Source organism: Myripristis murdjan, chromosome 4 (genome assembly GCF_902150065.1).
Source record: "Myripristis murdjan chromosome 4, fMyrMur1.1, whole genome shotgun sequence".
Lineage (NCBI taxonomy): Eukaryota > Metazoa > Chordata > Actinopteri > Holocentriformes > Holocentridae > Myripristis > Myripristis murdjan.
In genome coordinates, this window is record NC_043983.1 from 16,642,351 (window position 1) to 16,660,621 (window position 18,271).

General features: G+C 39.8%; 3 protein-coding genes across 3 annotated transcripts; 1 reads left to right on the forward strand and 2 right to left on the reverse strand.

Moving 5' to 3' along the window:
- Positions 1 to 441: 441 nt before the first annotated feature.
- Positions 442 to 7,526, reverse strand: LOC115357807 (vacuolar protein sorting-associated protein 4B-like). Its single transcript, XM_030049512.1, has 11 exons — positions 7,309 to 7,526; positions 5,678 to 5,789; positions 5,400 to 5,541; positions 5,191 to 5,249; positions 4,920 to 5,039; positions 4,683 to 4,839; positions 4,410 to 4,558; positions 3,627 to 3,708; positions 3,293 to 3,512; positions 2,290 to 2,430; positions 442 to 2,155 (listed from the first exon to the last, which is right to left on the reverse strand). Exons 1-11 carry the CDS (start codon positions 7,327 to 7,329, stop codon positions 2,054 to 2,056), a joined length of 1,305 nt encoding a protein of 434 aa, XP_029905372.1. The 5' UTR covers positions 7,330 to 7,526; the 3' UTR covers positions 442 to 2,053.
- Positions 7,527 to 8,096: 570 nt separating this feature from the next.
- On the reverse strand, positions 8,097 to 13,219 carry ankrd29 (ankyrin repeat domain 29). Its single transcript, XM_030049513.1, has 10 exons — positions 13,062 to 13,219; positions 11,954 to 12,064; positions 11,365 to 11,463; positions 10,813 to 10,911; positions 10,432 to 10,530; positions 9,935 to 10,033; positions 9,561 to 9,659; positions 8,706 to 8,801; positions 8,453 to 8,551; positions 8,097 to 8,356 (listed from the first exon to the last, which is right to left on the reverse strand). The coding sequence occupies exons 1-10, from the start codon at positions 13,071 to 13,073 to the stop codon at positions 8,273 to 8,275; spliced, it is 897 nt and encodes a 298-aa protein (XP_029905373.1). The 5' UTR covers positions 13,074 to 13,219; the 3' UTR covers positions 8,097 to 8,272.
- Positions 13,220 to 13,636: 417 nt separating this feature from the next.
- Positions 13,637 to 17,674, forward strand: cts12 (cathepsin 12). The gene is made up of 8 exons (XM_030049436.1): positions 13,637 to 13,675; positions 14,782 to 14,927; positions 15,072 to 15,191; positions 15,655 to 15,819; positions 15,909 to 16,130; positions 16,351 to 16,519; positions 16,615 to 16,720; positions 16,848 to 17,674. Exons 1-8 carry the CDS (start codon positions 13,645 to 13,647, stop codon positions 16,945 to 16,947), a joined length of 1,059 nt encoding a protein of 352 aa, XP_029905296.1. The 5' UTR covers positions 13,637 to 13,644; the 3' UTR covers positions 16,948 to 17,674.
- Positions 17,675 to 18,271: the final 597 nt, after the last annotated feature.

The following is an 18,271-nucleotide window of genomic DNA, read 5'->3' on the forward strand; positions in this document are numbered from 1 at the left end:
ACCCAAAAGCAAAGTTATTTTCAGTACATTGACAGGATCCATAAATAATTCAGAAGAGAACCTTAGAGAGGCTGCTGAGCACTAAAGTCTGTAAAAGTTGGAGCCGTTTCAGTAACACGGCTCTTCACAACAAGGAATTGACACTTTTCAACAAAAAACATCATACATAAAACAGAACAGTACATGTGTTTTACATAACATAACAAGGAATTTAGCATAAAAGATTTGAGGAAAAAGTGCAAACTCTGTAAAGGCATGAAAAAGAGAACGTGTACGAGCTTCTTAGCACTTTGGCACTTCCTATTAACTATTTCAGATTTGGCAAAATGTGCAAAGTACAATCCAAATGAGGCAGATAAAAGAATTATTGCACAATATTTTACCTTTCTCATTAAGGTCAGTAACAACTCAAACTAAGCATTCTTTCTTGAAGCTGTTAATAATAATAAAAAAAAACTTAATTAGGCTCTAGAAAAGTATGTACAAAGCCTTCTTATACAGTGCTATCCAAATCTCAATTTCTCCCTAAAAATGATTGGTAAACCAGCGTTTTCCATCACCATTTTTCATCTGCTTACACTATGTGAATAATCTAATACAGTATACCTGACCTTATAGGCAGTGTGTGTTAGAGTCTTTAAATAAAGCCATAACAATCCCCATGGAGGGCTTATGGAAGTGGACTAAGTGATCTACTTCCATGCTAAATATCAGTGTTGACTTTCTGTGATAGTTACACTCTGAGTTTTTAAAAATTTCTTATGATCTAATGGCGAAGGTTTATTGGGTTCTATTAAGATTGTACCAGTGCTGTCATCTGCAAAATGTGTGTGTTTGGTTTTAGTTAAGATTCAGCTGGAATAAATAATGGATTTTTAAGCAAGAGCAAATATATTGCTGACCATCTCCAACAAGGACAAACTCAACAGGATCCAACATGCTGCCTCCAAAATCATCCACTCCCCCACACCCAATATCTCAGGCATGAACGACAGAACCATCACACGCCTTGCACTCACAATAGTCAATGACCCCGATCAACCCCTCTGCCCACGTTTTCCACTCCTGCCACCAGGCTGTAGGTACACGACTCTGAAATGAGGAGTTTTGTCCTTTCTGCCATAGCAGCACCAAACAAACTGCCTCGCTTCTTTAAATATTTTACTGCACTGAGTGGCAATCAGAGCGGGAACTGATGGACCGGAGACGCCTGCGTTTGTATCACCTCAAAAATGTCTTTATCCTCATCAGTTAATTTCATGCCAGAGAAGACATCAAAAAATATTTACATTTTAGCAGACTGTTTTCCTGTTGCTTGCTTTTAAAACACACATAAAAAAGCAGACATTAAAGAGATTTAATGGCATTACAGCTACTTCAAACAACCTACTGATTTTCCCCGCAGAGAACAGAGATCCTGGCTGTGTGTGTGTTTTCCTGGAACATGGAGAGGGAAACACATTTTTAAGGGATACAAATCTTGGCAGAACAGGTGAACCAGTGGATTGATTCAAAAGCAAGCTGCCATCACAGCAACGTGTCTGAAAGGGAAATTTTTTGAAAAACTGACTGAGATTTTTCCTTTAAAGGCAAACACTAATACCCAAAATGCTACCACTGATAGTGGGGATTTTCTCTAGTTTTCTTTGACCTTTTTTTTTTGTAAAGCAATGATGAATTTGCACTGCGAAAATCATGTCACAAAAATTCCACAGCCATACCATAACATAAATGCTTTAAGTGCAATACAATTCCCCTAGGACTAAAAGAAGAGGTATTAAGTGCTGGAAAGAATTTCTGAAACTACATAGAAAATGTATTTATCCACTGAAGCCATTACCATCTACATACTTTAAGAAAAGTAATTCTGATGAGCTTCATTTATCCTTAAAATAACAAGCTGATATAACTCGGGTTGGAAACAAAATATCAGTCTAAAGTTAAAGAAACATGAATCCTTGTGAATAAGCAGCAGAGAAGTACCTGTGAGCCTCAGTGGATGCATAAAAGGATATGGAGGAGTGATACACTTGTGAGTACAGTTTGAGTATTATTAGCCTTCCTGACCAAAGTCCTCTGTAAACTTCTCCAGCTTCTTCAAGTCCTGCTCATTCACAGTCGGCTTGGTGTTGGACAGGGATCTTAACATGTCGGCCTGCATGCAGAACATTAGACTGATTATCAAGTGGAAAAAAAAAAAAATCGCATGGTAGAAAACACCTGCTTTTTCCCCAAGATGTTCTTTTGTGGGAATATGCAATTTGTAGACAGAAAAGTGTCCTCTCTTACCATGCAAACAACCGGCTCCAGAAGTTTCTCCCCAGGAACTTCCATCCACGTCATCTCTACAGCATTGGGATCACCTGGTGAACATGGAGTCAGGAGGTCTTCCACCACAACGTTGGGATTGTTCCAGGATGAGCCACGGACCTGAGTGTGTGCCAAGTGCAGGGGCAGAATTAACAGCACAAGAAAGCACTACGAGTGATAACCTTGCAGTTCGACCATGACGTTTGGACTGTGAAGCTAAATGGATAGTAAGACTACAACTCCCAGTTTGTCTTTTAAGTAGCTTTTGCTCTGAATACAGATCTAAAAACAAATGATAATATAACAAGAGGAAGAAGAAGGAGAAGAGTTGGCTGAGCAAAGACGAATAGCAGCACATTCTCTAAACCAGCCATATACACACTTCTACTTCCATACTCTAACTTCTACATTCAGTGATTTCCTTCATTTTCCAGAAAGATGTTTCAACGACCACCGGAGAACAGGCACAACTTTGTTGATTTCAGTCAAAGTTGGGGGTGGTGGGCATATACATACCAAACCAAACAGGAAATGTGGCCAGAAAGGCAAGGCAATCCTGAATAGCTGTTTTTGCATTGAAATGTTTTAGACTGAATTTTTGCTTTACACTGCATTATGGTAAAAATCTCCAAGAGAATTAGAAAAAACAGTTCCCATGTCAAAACATTCTGGGATGGGCATATTGGTCATCAAACCAGGCAATTTAATTTGTATGTATTAGTTGATTTAAGTAAAAAAAATGCTGTAATATTTTTGTTAAATCCACAACCATGCGGTTCAAAATTGACTATTTCTTCTAGGACTCTAAAACACCTATCAAGTTCTGGATACAATCCTTACGCACTGGCTAAAAGATCCCAGGAGTCTTATTAGAGCTATAAATTACTGCATTTGGATTTCCAAAAAGATGTTTTGACTTCATTTTGAACTAGGAATGCTTAACTCTCCAGGGCAGTTGACCTGTAGAGGCCGTTCCCCTCACCTTTTTGAAGTGAGTTGCTGACTGAACCTTCCTGACAGGCTGCATCAGGGCATCCCTGACGATGATGCTGATGTCAGCCCCCGAGTAGCCGTCCGTCTTTTGGCCCAGAGTCACGAAGTCGGACTCTGTGAGGTCGTTGGGGGTGGAGCCCAGATGCAGCTTGAACATGAAGGAGCGGGCGTGCTCCTCAGGCAGGGGAATGTAGATCCGCTTCTCAAACCTACGACACAGACAGGACACTCTCACAGCCTTTTGGTTTTCGAGGTAGGAAAGACTAGACCAAGTGACGTTACAGCCATTTTTTCAATTATTTTTTTTTAAAATTTGAACTGACCTTCTTCTAATAGCTGAGTCTAATGTCCATGGTATATTTGTGGCTCCGAGGACCAGGATTCCCTCATTATCATTTCCAACACCTGAGAAGAGATGACATTTCTTATATTTTACATATACAAGATGAAGTACTGATTAGAGACTTTGATCATGATTAATCAATGATCAATTAATAATTCTTAAGCATTTGATTATTTCATGCTAGTGCTAATGGATTAATCAATGACTGATTATATAGATGTATATATATTATTTTCATACATCAACACCTTCCATATCTCTAATGTTAAAAAAATAAAGCTTTGATACTTAAAAACACACTTGACCTTTACGCTCATAAGCAAAAATGTGTACATTTTTTAAGAAATTAATTTATTAACGGATTGTTAATGATACTAACTAATCAAGTAGTGAAATTTACAACGATTTAGAACCCTAGTACTGATAATCATATCTTAACTCGGGCTGAACAAAATGTTTGAGAAAAATCATACCATGATTACCGTAACTTTACAGAAATTGTAATTTTGGTTTGATTCCCAACTTCAGTAAGAGTGGCAATTTTTGCTTTTGTATAACATCGTAAAATACAATTTGTAGCCAGGGCATCGCTGTATAACCACTTTAGTTATAACAATGTTTTGTCACACATTTTACATTTATCAAAAAAATTACATCTCCTGTGATTTGTATATTGCACTTGGCTATACTGAGATTTCAATAATATTTCCAGTAATCACTCAGCTCTAATATTCATGTTTGCTCAAAATTTCATCCCTCTTACCCTGCATCTGGACAAGAAACTCTGTCTTGATCCTGCGGGCTGCTTCACTCTCATTCTCCGACCTGGAGCCGCAGAGAGAGTCGATCTCATCGATGAAAATGATAGAGGGCTTGTGCTTTCTCGCTAAACTGAACAGGTTCTTCACCAACCTTGAGAGAGAGAGAGAGAGAGAGAGAGAGAGAGAGAGAGAGAGAGAGAGGAAAAGCCAGGTTACAACACTGAGAGGAATTACTGTTCTTCTGCATGTCAACATGTAGAGAATGTGGTCCTTACTTCTCACTTTCGCCCAGCCACTTGGACACCAGGTCAGAGGAGGAGATGGAGAAGAAGGTGGAGTTGTTGGCCTCTGTGGCGACCGCCTTGGCCAGGTAAGACTTCCCCGTTCCTGGAGGACCAAACAGCAGGATGCCCCGCCAAGGAGTTCGCTTTCCTGGACAAACATATTTACATATTATTGAAAAACCTCACAGGTATTTGATGAGATTTAAACTTAGTTCTTATTGCCCATACCTGTGAAGAGGTGAGGGAATTTAATAGGCAAAATGACGGCCTCTTTTAAGGCTTCTTTAGCACCTTCGAGTCCAGCTACATCATCCCACTTAATGTTTGGCTTCTCCATGACGATAGCACCTATGAGAGACAAACAAGACAGATTAAGCCATTAATATTGTTTTTCTGAAATATCTTCCAACAAACCTGCTAAACAACTTGTATTTTTGCATGAGATTTGACTGCTGCATCTGTCAGTATGTTCGCTCAGTGCTGTGGCTGTGTAGTTCACCTGAGAGTTGATTTTGGAACTTCTTCTTTTCTTGATCATCACCTTCGTCACTTTCACTCCTAAAAGAAAACCACGAAAGCACATGCAATGATTTATTATACATTCAGCTATAAAGCAACAACCAGAATTTAGGAAGAGGGTGAAGGACGTTATTGATATAACTTCCACAAACAAGAGTCACAGTGAAACAATTGTGCAGTGTCTCTCACCCTTTGCCATCTGCCTCTTTGACAGGCTTGGCTGCAGCTGCCTCCTTCTTCCTCAGGTACTCCTTCAGCTGCTCCGCTCTGTCCAGGTACTCCATACACTTGGCCCTGATGCTCTGCTTTGCTCGATCTCCCTGAGTTTCATCTGAGGCAAGACGACACAAAACAGGGAGCCACTGGTGATTAGGATTAGTGATTTATGCAGGTGAAAAGAAAGAGATACATTACATCAACACTATAAAGATCAAATGCTGATAGATGTCAAAATTCAAGCCACTCACGCTTCACCACATGAAGGAAGTACTGCACTGAATGCTGATATAATCTGAGAGCCTCCTCATAGTTTTGTGCTTTGTCCTCCTCTGCAGCTTTGCTCGCAAGATCTATAGCTTTCTGTGGACATACAGAGCCAACAAGGGAGGAATTAAGTTGATATATTAGAACATAATCAGACTCTTTTTCAGTGTCTTGGCATAAGCAAATGACTGTTCACAGTTCAATTCAATTCAATTCAATTCAATAGATTTCATAATTACATCACATCTTACTGTCTTCCCTTTGTATTTTTCTGAAGATGGTTTGGGATTGGTGTGTGCAAGGTGTAAATATGATCTGATGTGTGCTGGTTGGGTAAGAAGCCAGTATGGTGACCCATTCGCAAACAATGCATACACACAAATCTGTTCTTAAACCATTAGTGCGAATGTTTTAAGCAAAATATCTGGTATTCATCAGAATGTTCTGACCTGAATTTGTGTGAACAAATCAGACCACACATACGTACAAATCATAAAAATTATAAAAATCCCAGAGACACAGAAAATCGTAGAATCCAACTTTATCTGATATTAACTGTATATTGGAACCACCATCACAATTACTTTAAAAAATAATGGGATCTAATTATGCATGTGAATAACTACTACCCATAATAATAATATAGATAGCAATACTGGTACACAATTTATTTCGTACTTATACAACTAATAGCTAAGACTTTATCGCCAATAAATAATCATCATAAAAATAATTGTTTATATATTAAACATTCTGTTTCCACTTTTAGCTGACAGTAAAGTGTACTGAAAGTGGCACACTGTAATGTGACACTTATTAATTTCCAGCCCCCACCAGATGACACCACCATGGTCCAGGTGCAGTTTCCTACAGTCTGACAGCCACAGGAGAGGGATGGCTCTCTTTCAGCACAGCTTGTCATGGACACAGAAGGTAAGAGAGATTTATTTAGATCAATTCTACAAATCTACACGCTTTAATTTTGTTGCAGACGTGCTGCTGGTATGATATGCTGACAACCTAGTTTTAGGAAGGAAAAAAAGTAGCATGAAGGTGATATTTTCTTTTCCCCCCTTAGCAATGTGTTTCTGTAGCAGTAGTAATGGCAGCTCTTCCAGCCGCCACACCTCACAGGAACTGATCTCCTTATATGGATAAAGTGGGCGTGGTTGTATGCTAATAAGCGACTTCGGGCACACGCCTGACAGGTTAAAACGACCGTGATTGATTAACAAAAACAATTAATTCAGCCAAAACAATGTTTTAAAAAATGGCACAAGTCTTCTTATCTTGTCTTCAGACGTTGGTTGTTCAGTTTCTACCCCTCTTTTGTCATATGTTTGCCTCTTAAATCAGATATCTTAGAGTGAAAACACTAAAAATAACCTCTTTAAAAAAAAAAAAGAAAAAAGTTTAAAGGCTCATCATTTCAGCCGTCTTTCACAAATAATCTTGTCATGAGAAATAAGGAAGCTATATCACTCCGCCACAATGTACACCATAAATGCATGGCTTCATCTGGTTCATTTGCTGATTTTTCGTCTGTTTTGATGATTAACTAACTATCTTACGTAACCGAGTAGCTTCTTGAATTTGACGCGGAGCTGCAACTCACCTGTAAATTGTTACTGGCCATAGGTGTTGTTATGGTCTAACTCTATAGTCTTCCGCGGCGTCTTCTTTTTCTACTGTGAATGAACTGATAAACGTGTGATTTCTCGTTTTTGCAACTATTAACTATGGTATTTCATTGTATATTTTAGCAGTTAGCTTATAACTTAGAGCGCAAAAAGTTGAAATCTTCCCGACAGATGTTCTCTTCCGCGTCAGCGTGTTGAGTGCTACTTCCGTGGTGATCACATGACCTTGTTATTATGGACTACTTTCTGAAAACAAGCTACTGTAATGTGCTCCACATTTCCTGCATTTTTGAGAGGAATACAAGGATGCAAATGAACATATAAAGGTACTTATAATTTAGACTACATTGTGCTTTCAGCAATCTGTACAAAAAAAAAAAAAGAAAGAAAAAAAGAAAATACGATGCATTGGTGGATTGCAACATGGGTGGTGCACAGGTGTCATGCAAACTTCCACAGGGAGGTGTGTGTCTTTGTGGGAGTTTCTGAAGAAAACACTGACCTCTAGTGAATATTGGTTATGGTTGGTATCATATTCCTGGTCTGCACTGGAAATCCTCATCCCGGAGCCAAAGCAATTAGTGACAGATTTCCACTTCTCCATTATTAACAAATTTACACTTTATTCCATTTACTAAAAAGGCAAATAAAATGTTGCAAAATATCTAGAAATCTTACAACACTCAGGGGGAAAACATTTAAATAAAAAAATAAATGCATAGAGAACAACACCACAAATGAAATAATGCACATGGCAAACAAATGCATTTTGGTCGTCCATTATATTTCTCTATATTTAGTTTAATCAAAATATGACAACTCCATTTCAGCCGACAATCAAAAGCAAGCACCATTTATACTTTCTGGTTGAATTGATTTGACACTTTGTTGTTGCTCCGTTTCCCTTGATGATCTGATGACGGGAGTCTGAGGTTGTCATCAACTATCTGCGTCTAAGATTTTGGGATGTAGAAGTCTAAGGATGCGGTCGCTCTTTGTAAGGTCTGCGGGCAGTTCATTGTTCTGCAGAAAATACATCCAAAGCAGCAGTTAATATGAGCACACTGACTGTCATGTATTATTGGTGCATGTATGTCAGCTCATTTCAAATCCAAATACCTTGTTTGGTAGGTTGGGATCTGCATTGGCCCCAAGCAGGAGTAGAACGGTTTTATAATTACCACCAATAACAGCAGCATGAAGGGCTGTGGAGCCATTCTGGAGAGAGCAAATATTCATTTAAAAATGCGTTCATACTTTCAGTGAAATATTGAGATTTTGCAATAACAAACAAATACAAAACTGCTCCTTGTCCATGTCTGTTGCTGTAACAGATTTAAAAGAGGACAACAGACACTGCAGCATCTCCTACCTTGAGAAGGCCAAGGGAAGGCGAGAACTTGAGGAGCTCCTCAATGACGCTGTTGTGTCCCTTGAAAGCTGCCTTGAATAACGCTGTTGATCCGTCCTTCAGACAGCAGAGGACACTTCACATTAGAAGATAGTCATTTTTAAAATCGCATATTCACTCTTGACCCTTGAAAACAAATGGCACAAAGAGCGATGACACCAAAAGGTTTATGTGTATCTGTGCTGTGCAATTTTAAAATGTATACTTGAGAAAGTTATTCTAAAGAATTTAAGAGCTGACCAAGTCAAGATGGCGAAGAGAGAATCAACCAATACCAGCTAGGTATTTAGCCACTATGTCAGATCGCAATGAACCCCCATCTCCTCTGTTCAAGAAATTAAATCTTTTAACCATTTCCAACATTAATATCTATCAAACATGTCCAACCAGACAAGCAAAAGATTTTCATTTTCCCTATTACTGCATAACTCTTGGTCAATATGCCATAATACAGAATACCTGGAATACCTGCCCCTCTCCATCAGAAGCTCTCCATCACTGCCAGTATTTATGTTTAACTTGAAAAAACACCTGCACCTCTGTTAATTTGTTCAGCATCTGTGTCCATGTTATGCTTGTGTGATTACATCTGTTTCCTGTATTATTATTACAGCTATTAATATCAATTTGTGTTTTTACTCTTTGGGGTTTCTCACCTCTCCTACATAATTTCTGCCAGTCTAAATAAACAAAATTAAACTTATTTCAATCTGTGATGGGACATGACGACTAAATGACACCAGTCACAGGGCTTGACATCTTATCCTTAAAGTACACAATCATTCTCCAACAAGTTATTCTCAAGTCATGGCGTACATGTCTGTCAGCATCTCGATCTGCACCACGCAAGAGGAGGACCTTCACCACCTCACTGTGACCCATCTGGGCTGCCATCCACAGGGGGGCAGTGCCATCCTAAAAAGTGAATAAGGGGATAGGGAGGACGCAGCAGTACAAGGGTAAAGAGGGAGGGGGTGAAACGATGGAGAAAAACAGCGCATGAGTAGGGAAAGCAGGGAGACAATAATGCTAAAACACATGAAAGAGGAGATGAAATTGTGTGATAAAGAGACAGAGGGAAAGGGAGAGAGCCTGTGTGCACACACACCCCTGTACCCTCCATCTGTGATTGCGTGCTTCAGAGCCATCAGTGCATGCAGTGATATTATTCTAACAGGCGCGGCCCTTACCTCCCTTGGCTGATTAACCTTGGCACCAGACGACAGCAGCTGACGTATCACAGTCACATGACCTTCCTGGGCAGCAAGGAAAAGAGGGGTGGCCCCATCCTAAAACATGACCAGAAAGCCAGCTCATCTGCAAGCTCATGCAATGCACGGATAGTTGGACAAATAATAAAATATGAAAGCACACTACTGCCAGTTCATCTACTGATTTGAATCAAAAATCAGTTTTTCATAAACATGAGTGTATACAGTCAGGTTGTTTACGTGTAGTGTTTCCTGTGCCTGAGGACAGACAGCCTAATCCTACAAAATGTCACAGCGGTCTGACTCAGCAGTCAGCAGAAACCTGAGGGGTTGGATTCCAGCTGCTCTGACATTGTGCTCAACTAATCATCATATTCCTGACAACCAGTGAAGCTTCAAGAGGTGCACATTGGCGTAATGACATTGTGAAAAGATGCCACTAAAGTGGCTGGAGATGAGACTGGAAAGGGCCTCACATTCAGCTGGTCATGAACACTGGCTCCATTCTTCAAGAGAATGTCCACCACCTTGGAGTGGCCATACTGACAAGCAACAGTGAGAGCAGTGCCACCATCCTGCCCAAACAGGAGAGGGTAAACAAGAGAAACAACAAGTATAGTCAATAATAGATTAATAAAGAATAGCAGGTCCACACCACTGTGAGCTACACACTGCAGTAGAAACCTCTGACAACAGGAGGGTGGCAGTTTCCAGACTGCACAACATATTTTTGTCTGAGTATCTTCTTTATCTCTGCATTATTTGTTCTGTAGTCTGAGATGATGAGATAACAACATTCTTATTCACGCCCACTATTATTCTGACCACGGTGCACGTCACGGTGTCCCATAGCATACCTTTGTTTGGAATTCAGTAGAGGCACCAAATTCAAAGAGGAGCTTCACAACATCTTGGTGTCCCTGCTGGGAGGCAAAGAACAGGGCCGTGGAACCTGTCTGTAAAAAAGACAACAGCATAAAACAAAGGGGAAACATATTTTACTTCTATGTTGAAAACAACTTAACATGTTCATAAAAATGTAATTGTTCAAAACATAATATCCTTAAATGTATTAAAAGGTACTGTAATGTACTGTGATAGAATAGACATATATAGAATAGAACAGAAAAAACTTGGTTTCACTACAGTTAGCCTAATTAAAGAAAATGTGACACAATATACAATTACACAGTCTTTCCCTGCTTGTCCTCACTCTCCACTTTCAGATCAGGCCTTTGTGCCCTGGAATGTGTTTGCTCATGGCCATTTAAACTTCAAACAAGATCCTAAAGTGACAGCAGCCTTTTGAAAGATGCACTTTCTGTATTGACTCTGAATTCCAGTTTGTAATCCAGTGAAGCTTACAGTCTGTTTTTATTATGGGCTGAACAATCATTTTAAGACCATACCTCCCTCTGATAGTTGATGTCTGCTCCCTGCATGATAAGCTCCTTGACACACTCATAGTGGCCACTGTATGAAGCCACCATCAGCGCTGTGGTTCCATACTGAAAAATACAGAATATGGAAAAAATGAACTTGACAGATTAAATGTACAACCTCTGTAGGCCCTTCATTATGGTGACCTGTTGCATCTTGAATAAAACATGACAATGAAATACCTAAATATTTAGCATGTTTGCTCTTATATGGAACTGTGGCTTGAGTACACAACATGCTTAAATGATCTCATTCACAACTTATTGAAACATATCATTATTATTATTATTATTATGAATGAAAAAACATAAAGAGTATGAAATTGTGAGAGTACATATATGCTGACCCCCACACACACATACACACATATGTGAGGTGCACACACCCCCACACATGCTCAGTCAATTCATTGATCATCACTCTACACACATGCACTATTTCACTCACACACACACACACACACACACACACACACACACACACAGTCTGTCTCCCCTACCACAGGTGGGTTATGGTTAAAGCGTGCAGCTGAGCAGCCAGGGCATGCAGTGTCCGTACGCTGTCTCTGCAGTCTGCGTCCACACGCCCGCTGTTGAGCAGCAGCTGAAGCAGAGCCAAGTTCCCCTTCCGTGCTGCCCAAAACACAGCATTAGCCAGGGGCGTTTCCTTCTGTAGGGTAAATACACACAACAACCAGACAGCTTTACAGTATGACACACACTAGTGTGCCCAAAAAAGCAGGAGAGCTTGTCCAGGTGTCATTTCTGAGTCATGGCTTTATTATCATTATTTCTCAGGTGCTACCAAATATAATATTTATGTAAAGCAGCTTTTAACAAAAAAAAAAAAAAAAAAGTTTGCTTTTCAAATCCAAATAACCAAAATAGATGAGTAAATAATAGAGTGCAAAGAATCTGTCCTGCACATTTTTTTTGTAAATGTTGTGGGGTTTTCTTTCTTTCTTTCTTTCTTTCTTTCTTTCTTTCTTTCACCCTTTCTTTACAAAAATGTAACACATGTAAGGAGACAATGAATCAATAATGCCACAAAATGCAAGTCTATAAAACTGTGTATTGAGAAGTAGCCTAACTAAAAAGATGAATGGGAGCCTGAGTCAATTAATTGATCATCACTCTACACACATGCACTATTTCACACACAGACACACACAGACACACACACACACACACACACACACACACACACACACACACACACACACACACCTCTTTTCCAGAATAACACTACATAGCATTAATAGTAGGCTTTTTTTTTTTGCAAATTCCTAACACGCACACGCGTGCACATGTCCAGTGGCCTATATTGGTCTCTGTGGGAGGCACGACCACAGGCCATATGACTGACATGTACACTCGCGCGCGCATGGCCGCACGCACAGAATGAGCGCATTTACTCACTACTGGACACCTGGACTTGCATTAAAGTCAATGAAGCAGCCGATCTAAGCCCAGATTACCCCGCCACCCTCTCAGTCATTTAAAACTTCCATGCACCACATCGTTAGAGAAAAGCCATGAGATGATGGAAAGTGCAGTCCACACTTTGAGAGGAAGCATCTCAGCCTTAGATGTGATCCTTTTTTTTCTTAGATGGGCCTAAATCGTCGCTTGCCGGCTATGACGAAAAAGGCAAGATGGTGATTTACCTTAAAAGACATCCTGCAGACCTCATTCGTGACTCATGTTTCTTCTTGCGCAGTCATTCATTAGAGATTATGGTAGTTGAGGCCACACACAGACGATAAGCGCCACTTGCCTGTTTTGCCGCACTGTGTTTGGGTGTTGGCGGCGTCGGCCCGTTAGCGGACATAATAAAACTCAAGACGGTCAGCTGAGCTCATCCTCTGCAGTGGTGCACAGCAGGCACACAGCCGGCCGCTAGCTGGCGCTGTTGGACATGTTGGCATGGTTTGTCAGGCCCTTGTAATTGTGGATTCTTGTGTTTGCGGTTTTTGGTAATTGGTGTCAGGTGTTATGCTCAATTATAAACTGGTATTTGAGGGATTTAACATATAACAGCTTTTGCTCGCTGTAAATAATAATAAAGAAATTTCCAGGGAGGAGCAGGGAAAGCATCTTATTTTTGTTGATGAATGTTCCTCTCAGGTGCTGGAGGAGTTGTTGACACAGGAATTCAGTAAAGTATAGAGGGAACACACACTTTGTGCAGTGCTATATAAGGGAGGTTGATAATATGGCTGTATCACAGTCCAGAGTTACTCTCAGAACATGGGAACAAAACAGCCTCACATACATGCAGGTAAGGATGCCAGGCTTTTTTTTTTTTTTTTTAGAGTAAATACAGTCGGTAGCAAAATAAGTGGGACATGTTTAAATTTTCAAGTTAATTTATTTCATTGAACAATATCAGATAGCTGTCAATTGTCAGCTATAGAACATGAGTTGACTTTTATGTTAAAACCTGCTCAGAAAATGCTCTTTTGGAGGTCAGCCCCTCTAGATTCAGGCTAACTTTTTGAGATATTAAAAGCAGGCTAAATTAAAATAAACAAAGCTTAATATTTTATCTCACAGACTACTCTTTGTATACAGAAAAACTGCACATTTTGGGGTCCACTACCATTAACTGACTCTTATGATAGTGTGGTAAAGTGTAGGTATATGTTCATGCATGTTTTAATGTCCAGACTCTGAATAGACTGACAAACAAATCAGTTGCTCTTCCACTGCCATCACTTTTCAGATTATGCAGGGCCATGTCAGCAGTGCAGCATCTCCAAAGGGCTCTCTCTGTCTTGGAGGTGCCCAATTGCAGACCTGAGATCTTATTACCTGATGCATGGGAGCAGGAACATAATGTGTTTTGACTTTTATAGTTGCTGACACAGTGGATATTTAATCAATTATAGTCATTCCCCTAATTTTCACCTACCAAAGTGGTATGAAACACAATTTTTTAAAGGGCACAATGAACACAGCTTCTCATTTAGATACAGTGTTTGCAAGAAGGTGCATTTTGGACTTGGCAGAACTTCTAAAAGGAAAATATTGCAAATGTAGCATTATTATTCTGATTACAAATTTGATGTGGTCACAGGCATTAAGACTGTACTTTGCTTTGAATGAATTTCTCTTCATTCTTATGCTCTGCTCAGGGGGACTGACCGTAACAACTGGCATTTTTTTTTTCATATGTTTTGATATGTAAGCAGATATATGGTTTGAATTGACAGCAAGCATATCAGTACTTCAACTGGCTATTCATTTGTTTATCAGAACTGTAAATTTCAGTTTCGCCATTGAATGTATATAATATAACATTTCACAGATTTTATCAGCAAAACAACAAAGAGGTACAAACAGTTTGAAAAGGCATGACACAGTATGATCCTCGTCTCCTTCTAGTGCAGAGGGCCAGCTACATGGTGAGAGCAGCGCTCCTCACTGTCCTGCTGTGTGGAGCTCAACATGTGGCCTCCGAGTCAGATGAGGAGGTGCTGTCCGAGTGGCAGATCTGGAAGATCCAACATGGCATATCCCACGATGAAACGGTTAGATTCTCAAATGCAAACACCAGCAATAGCTACAGCAGAAGTGTGTTTTTATTTGGTTATATCCTGGTGAAAGTATATTTTTCACTTGTGGTTTATACTTCACAGTGTTTTGTCTTTTTCTGATTTCTGTCATTCCTGTAGGATGACATAGAGCGAAGGGCCATCTGGGAGAATAACATGAGGGTGATTGATGAGAACAATCAAGGATTTTTCATGGGGACACGGCTGTTCACTATGGCCATGAATAAATATGGTGACCTGGTAATGATTATTTACTCCTACTGATGATTTTTTTTTTTTTTTTGAATAATTTTTTTTCTGGTTACAGTCACAAATACTCCAGACATGCTATTTTAAGTTAAAACAATACATATTTAACTAATTTGTTCATGCCACTAAAATTAAGCTGTTGACATAATTTAAAATAGGCAAATGGCTGCTGTATTTGTAGATGTATTTTTTGATTGATTGATTGATTTGTTTATTTAAGTGTCAAACACCATGATTGGTGCCCAGCCCTCATTGGCTTATTAGACACTGATCAATACATTTAACAAATAATAAATGTAAATGTAAATATAAAAGCTACAAAGGCCAAAAGCTAAAGATGATTGTAAAGTCTAACACCGATATCTATAGGCTGTAATAAATTAGATAAATTGGTTTGATGAACAGAATTGTCAAATAACTTGAAATACAGATACTGTTTATTCTCCACATGTAGACAAGACAGGAATACCAGGTGCTGCAAGGTGCCATGATGAATGCCCAGTTTGTGAGGAGGGGAAAAAACGCCTCCGCTCGAAAGCTGCGTCACAATGCTGAGAAGTTGGGGGCTCATTTAGTTGACTACAGGGCCATGGGCTATGTCACTGAGGTTAAAGATCAGGTAAGAAATTCATTTCCATTTGGTTTTAGCAAACTAATGATGACTTTATCCTGAACACCATCAAACATGCAAATTTTTGTTCTGCAAAGGGGTATTGTGGCTCCTGCTGGGCCTTCAGCACTACAGGAGCTATTGAGGGACAAATCTACAAGAGGACAGGCCGGCTGACATCACTGAGTGAACAAAACCTGGTGGATTGCTCCAGACCTTATGGTACATATGGCTGCAATGGTGCCTGGATGGCTAATGCGTACGACTATGTGATCAACAATGGACTGCAGTCTACAAGCACCTATCCATACACCTCAGTGGTAAATTCAAATTCATTTCTTGCTCTTAATCACCATTTACAGTTTCACAGAGCTTTACAGGCCATAGAGCATCACAGTTTAAAGAAAATACCTGAACTCTAAAGTCAGATTTAAGATTACATCCAGTGGCTCCTCTTCTGTCAAAGCAGATAGAGCAAAATGTTTATGTCCAGAGCTTGGATTGTGGTGTAAAAACTGACCCTCACATTTTTCTCCACAGGACACCCAGCCCTGCTTCTATGACAGCAGACTCTCAGTCGCCCATATCTCAGACTACAGGTTCATACCCAAGGGAGATGAGCAGGCTCTGGCTGATGCTGTGGCAACCATCGGTCCAATCACAGTAGCTATTGATGCAGACCATCCAAGCTTCCTGTTCTACAGCTCAGGTTCATAACCCACTGCATAATCTTATACTTCTATTTAATAATTACATTTGTGCTGAAATGCAATGGAATAGTTTCAATATGAATTTCTTCTACAGGAATATATGAGGAGCCTAATTGTAACCCCAACAATCTAAGTCATGCCGTCCTCCTGGTTGGCTATGGCTCTGAGGAAGGCCAGGACTACTGGATCATCAAGAACAGGTAGGACACAACCTACTCTCAATAAGAGATGACAAATTACAGATCACTTGTATGAGTGTTTCATTCGTTCCTTTATAGGGATATATCAATATGATTTTTGTTTTGTCTGTTTTTTTTTTTTTCCTAGTTGGGGTACCAGCTGGGGTGAGGGTGGCTACATGCGACTGATCCGGGATGGCAGCAACACCTGTGGCATTGCGAGCTACGCCTTGTACCCGATTCTATGAGTCTGATTAGATGCTTAAGTGTGAAGTACCGTATTATTTGGGGTTCTTTGAATGGATTTTCAATGGAGCATCAGAAAAGAATGCCATTTGTTTCTCATCTAAGTCATGCCAAATGATTTCAAAAGTACTTCTACTGTCCATTCTGTATTTCCTTGTGTTTGTCTGTACTTCTGCACAGGACTTTTGAGAAGACACTGTAGTTTTGTCAAAGAATCCCATCGGTCTTTTGCAGTCAACACATGGCTGTTCTCAGGGATGTAGTCCATACACCAACATTTGTGGGGTGGTATTTCTTGTCTCCTTTGGCAGAGATTAAATTAGTCTTCCAATAAAACTCAGCAAAGAAAAGGTCCAAAGACATAATCAAATATGGAAAACCATCACAATAATAAGTATGAAATACAGTGATAATCATAATAATATGCCAAATGGAGTGACTCAGGATTCCCTGTTTGACCCTTCTAAACAATTCACTCACTGTCTATAGTGAGCAATGTTGGTCACATTTTTATTTTATTTCACACATTGTGTCTTGAGGCTGCAAAATTTTGGTATATTTTCTTATAGTAATACTTGCAAAAGTATCAAACACTTAACAGTGGCTGATGGGCCTGGTGGTCTCTGAATTCAGAGCCACAATCAGATCCATACCAAGACAGACCAAACATGATGGTGCTTTGTAATGCCAATGAAAATATGTTTCATGTGTTTCTTGTGGGACAAGTGTAAGTAGTTTCATTAATTAGGGATTACAATATATATTCCTTCAGTAAAGTACTGGAAAAAATGTGTAAACATTAACTTATGGACTGACTTCTAGGAAAATAATAAACATGAAAAGATTTTTCTCTGCTTGTATTTGTCAAATGCTGTGCATGTTGTGTTGTTTGACCAGTTCATTGTGCTTAAAGCCTTCCACGTCCCTGTGGCACTCAATTCACTTTCTCTATGCCGTGCACCACTCACTCCACCGCTTTTAAAAGCACCTAATGTTTCCAAGCACAACCACACCTTACTGAACTTTGAACCTGACCGTATGCTTACACTCTGTACTCATTAATACTTTAGACCTCTCACAGTCCAGTTTTTCTCAATGTGTATCAGATAAAAACACACACACACCCTCTGCTCTGAGATTTACCTGCAGGAGGAGGAGCTTGTAGACAGGGGTTCATTCTCACAGCTTTTACTGCAAAACTCAGATGATTGTAAGCTCAATGGGTAGCTCATAATGCAAAGGAATATATATTGGCTTTGCTGTGCGCTGCGTTTGCTTTTGCTCTGCTGTGCTTTGATTTGCACCAGCACAGCTGAACAGAGTGCG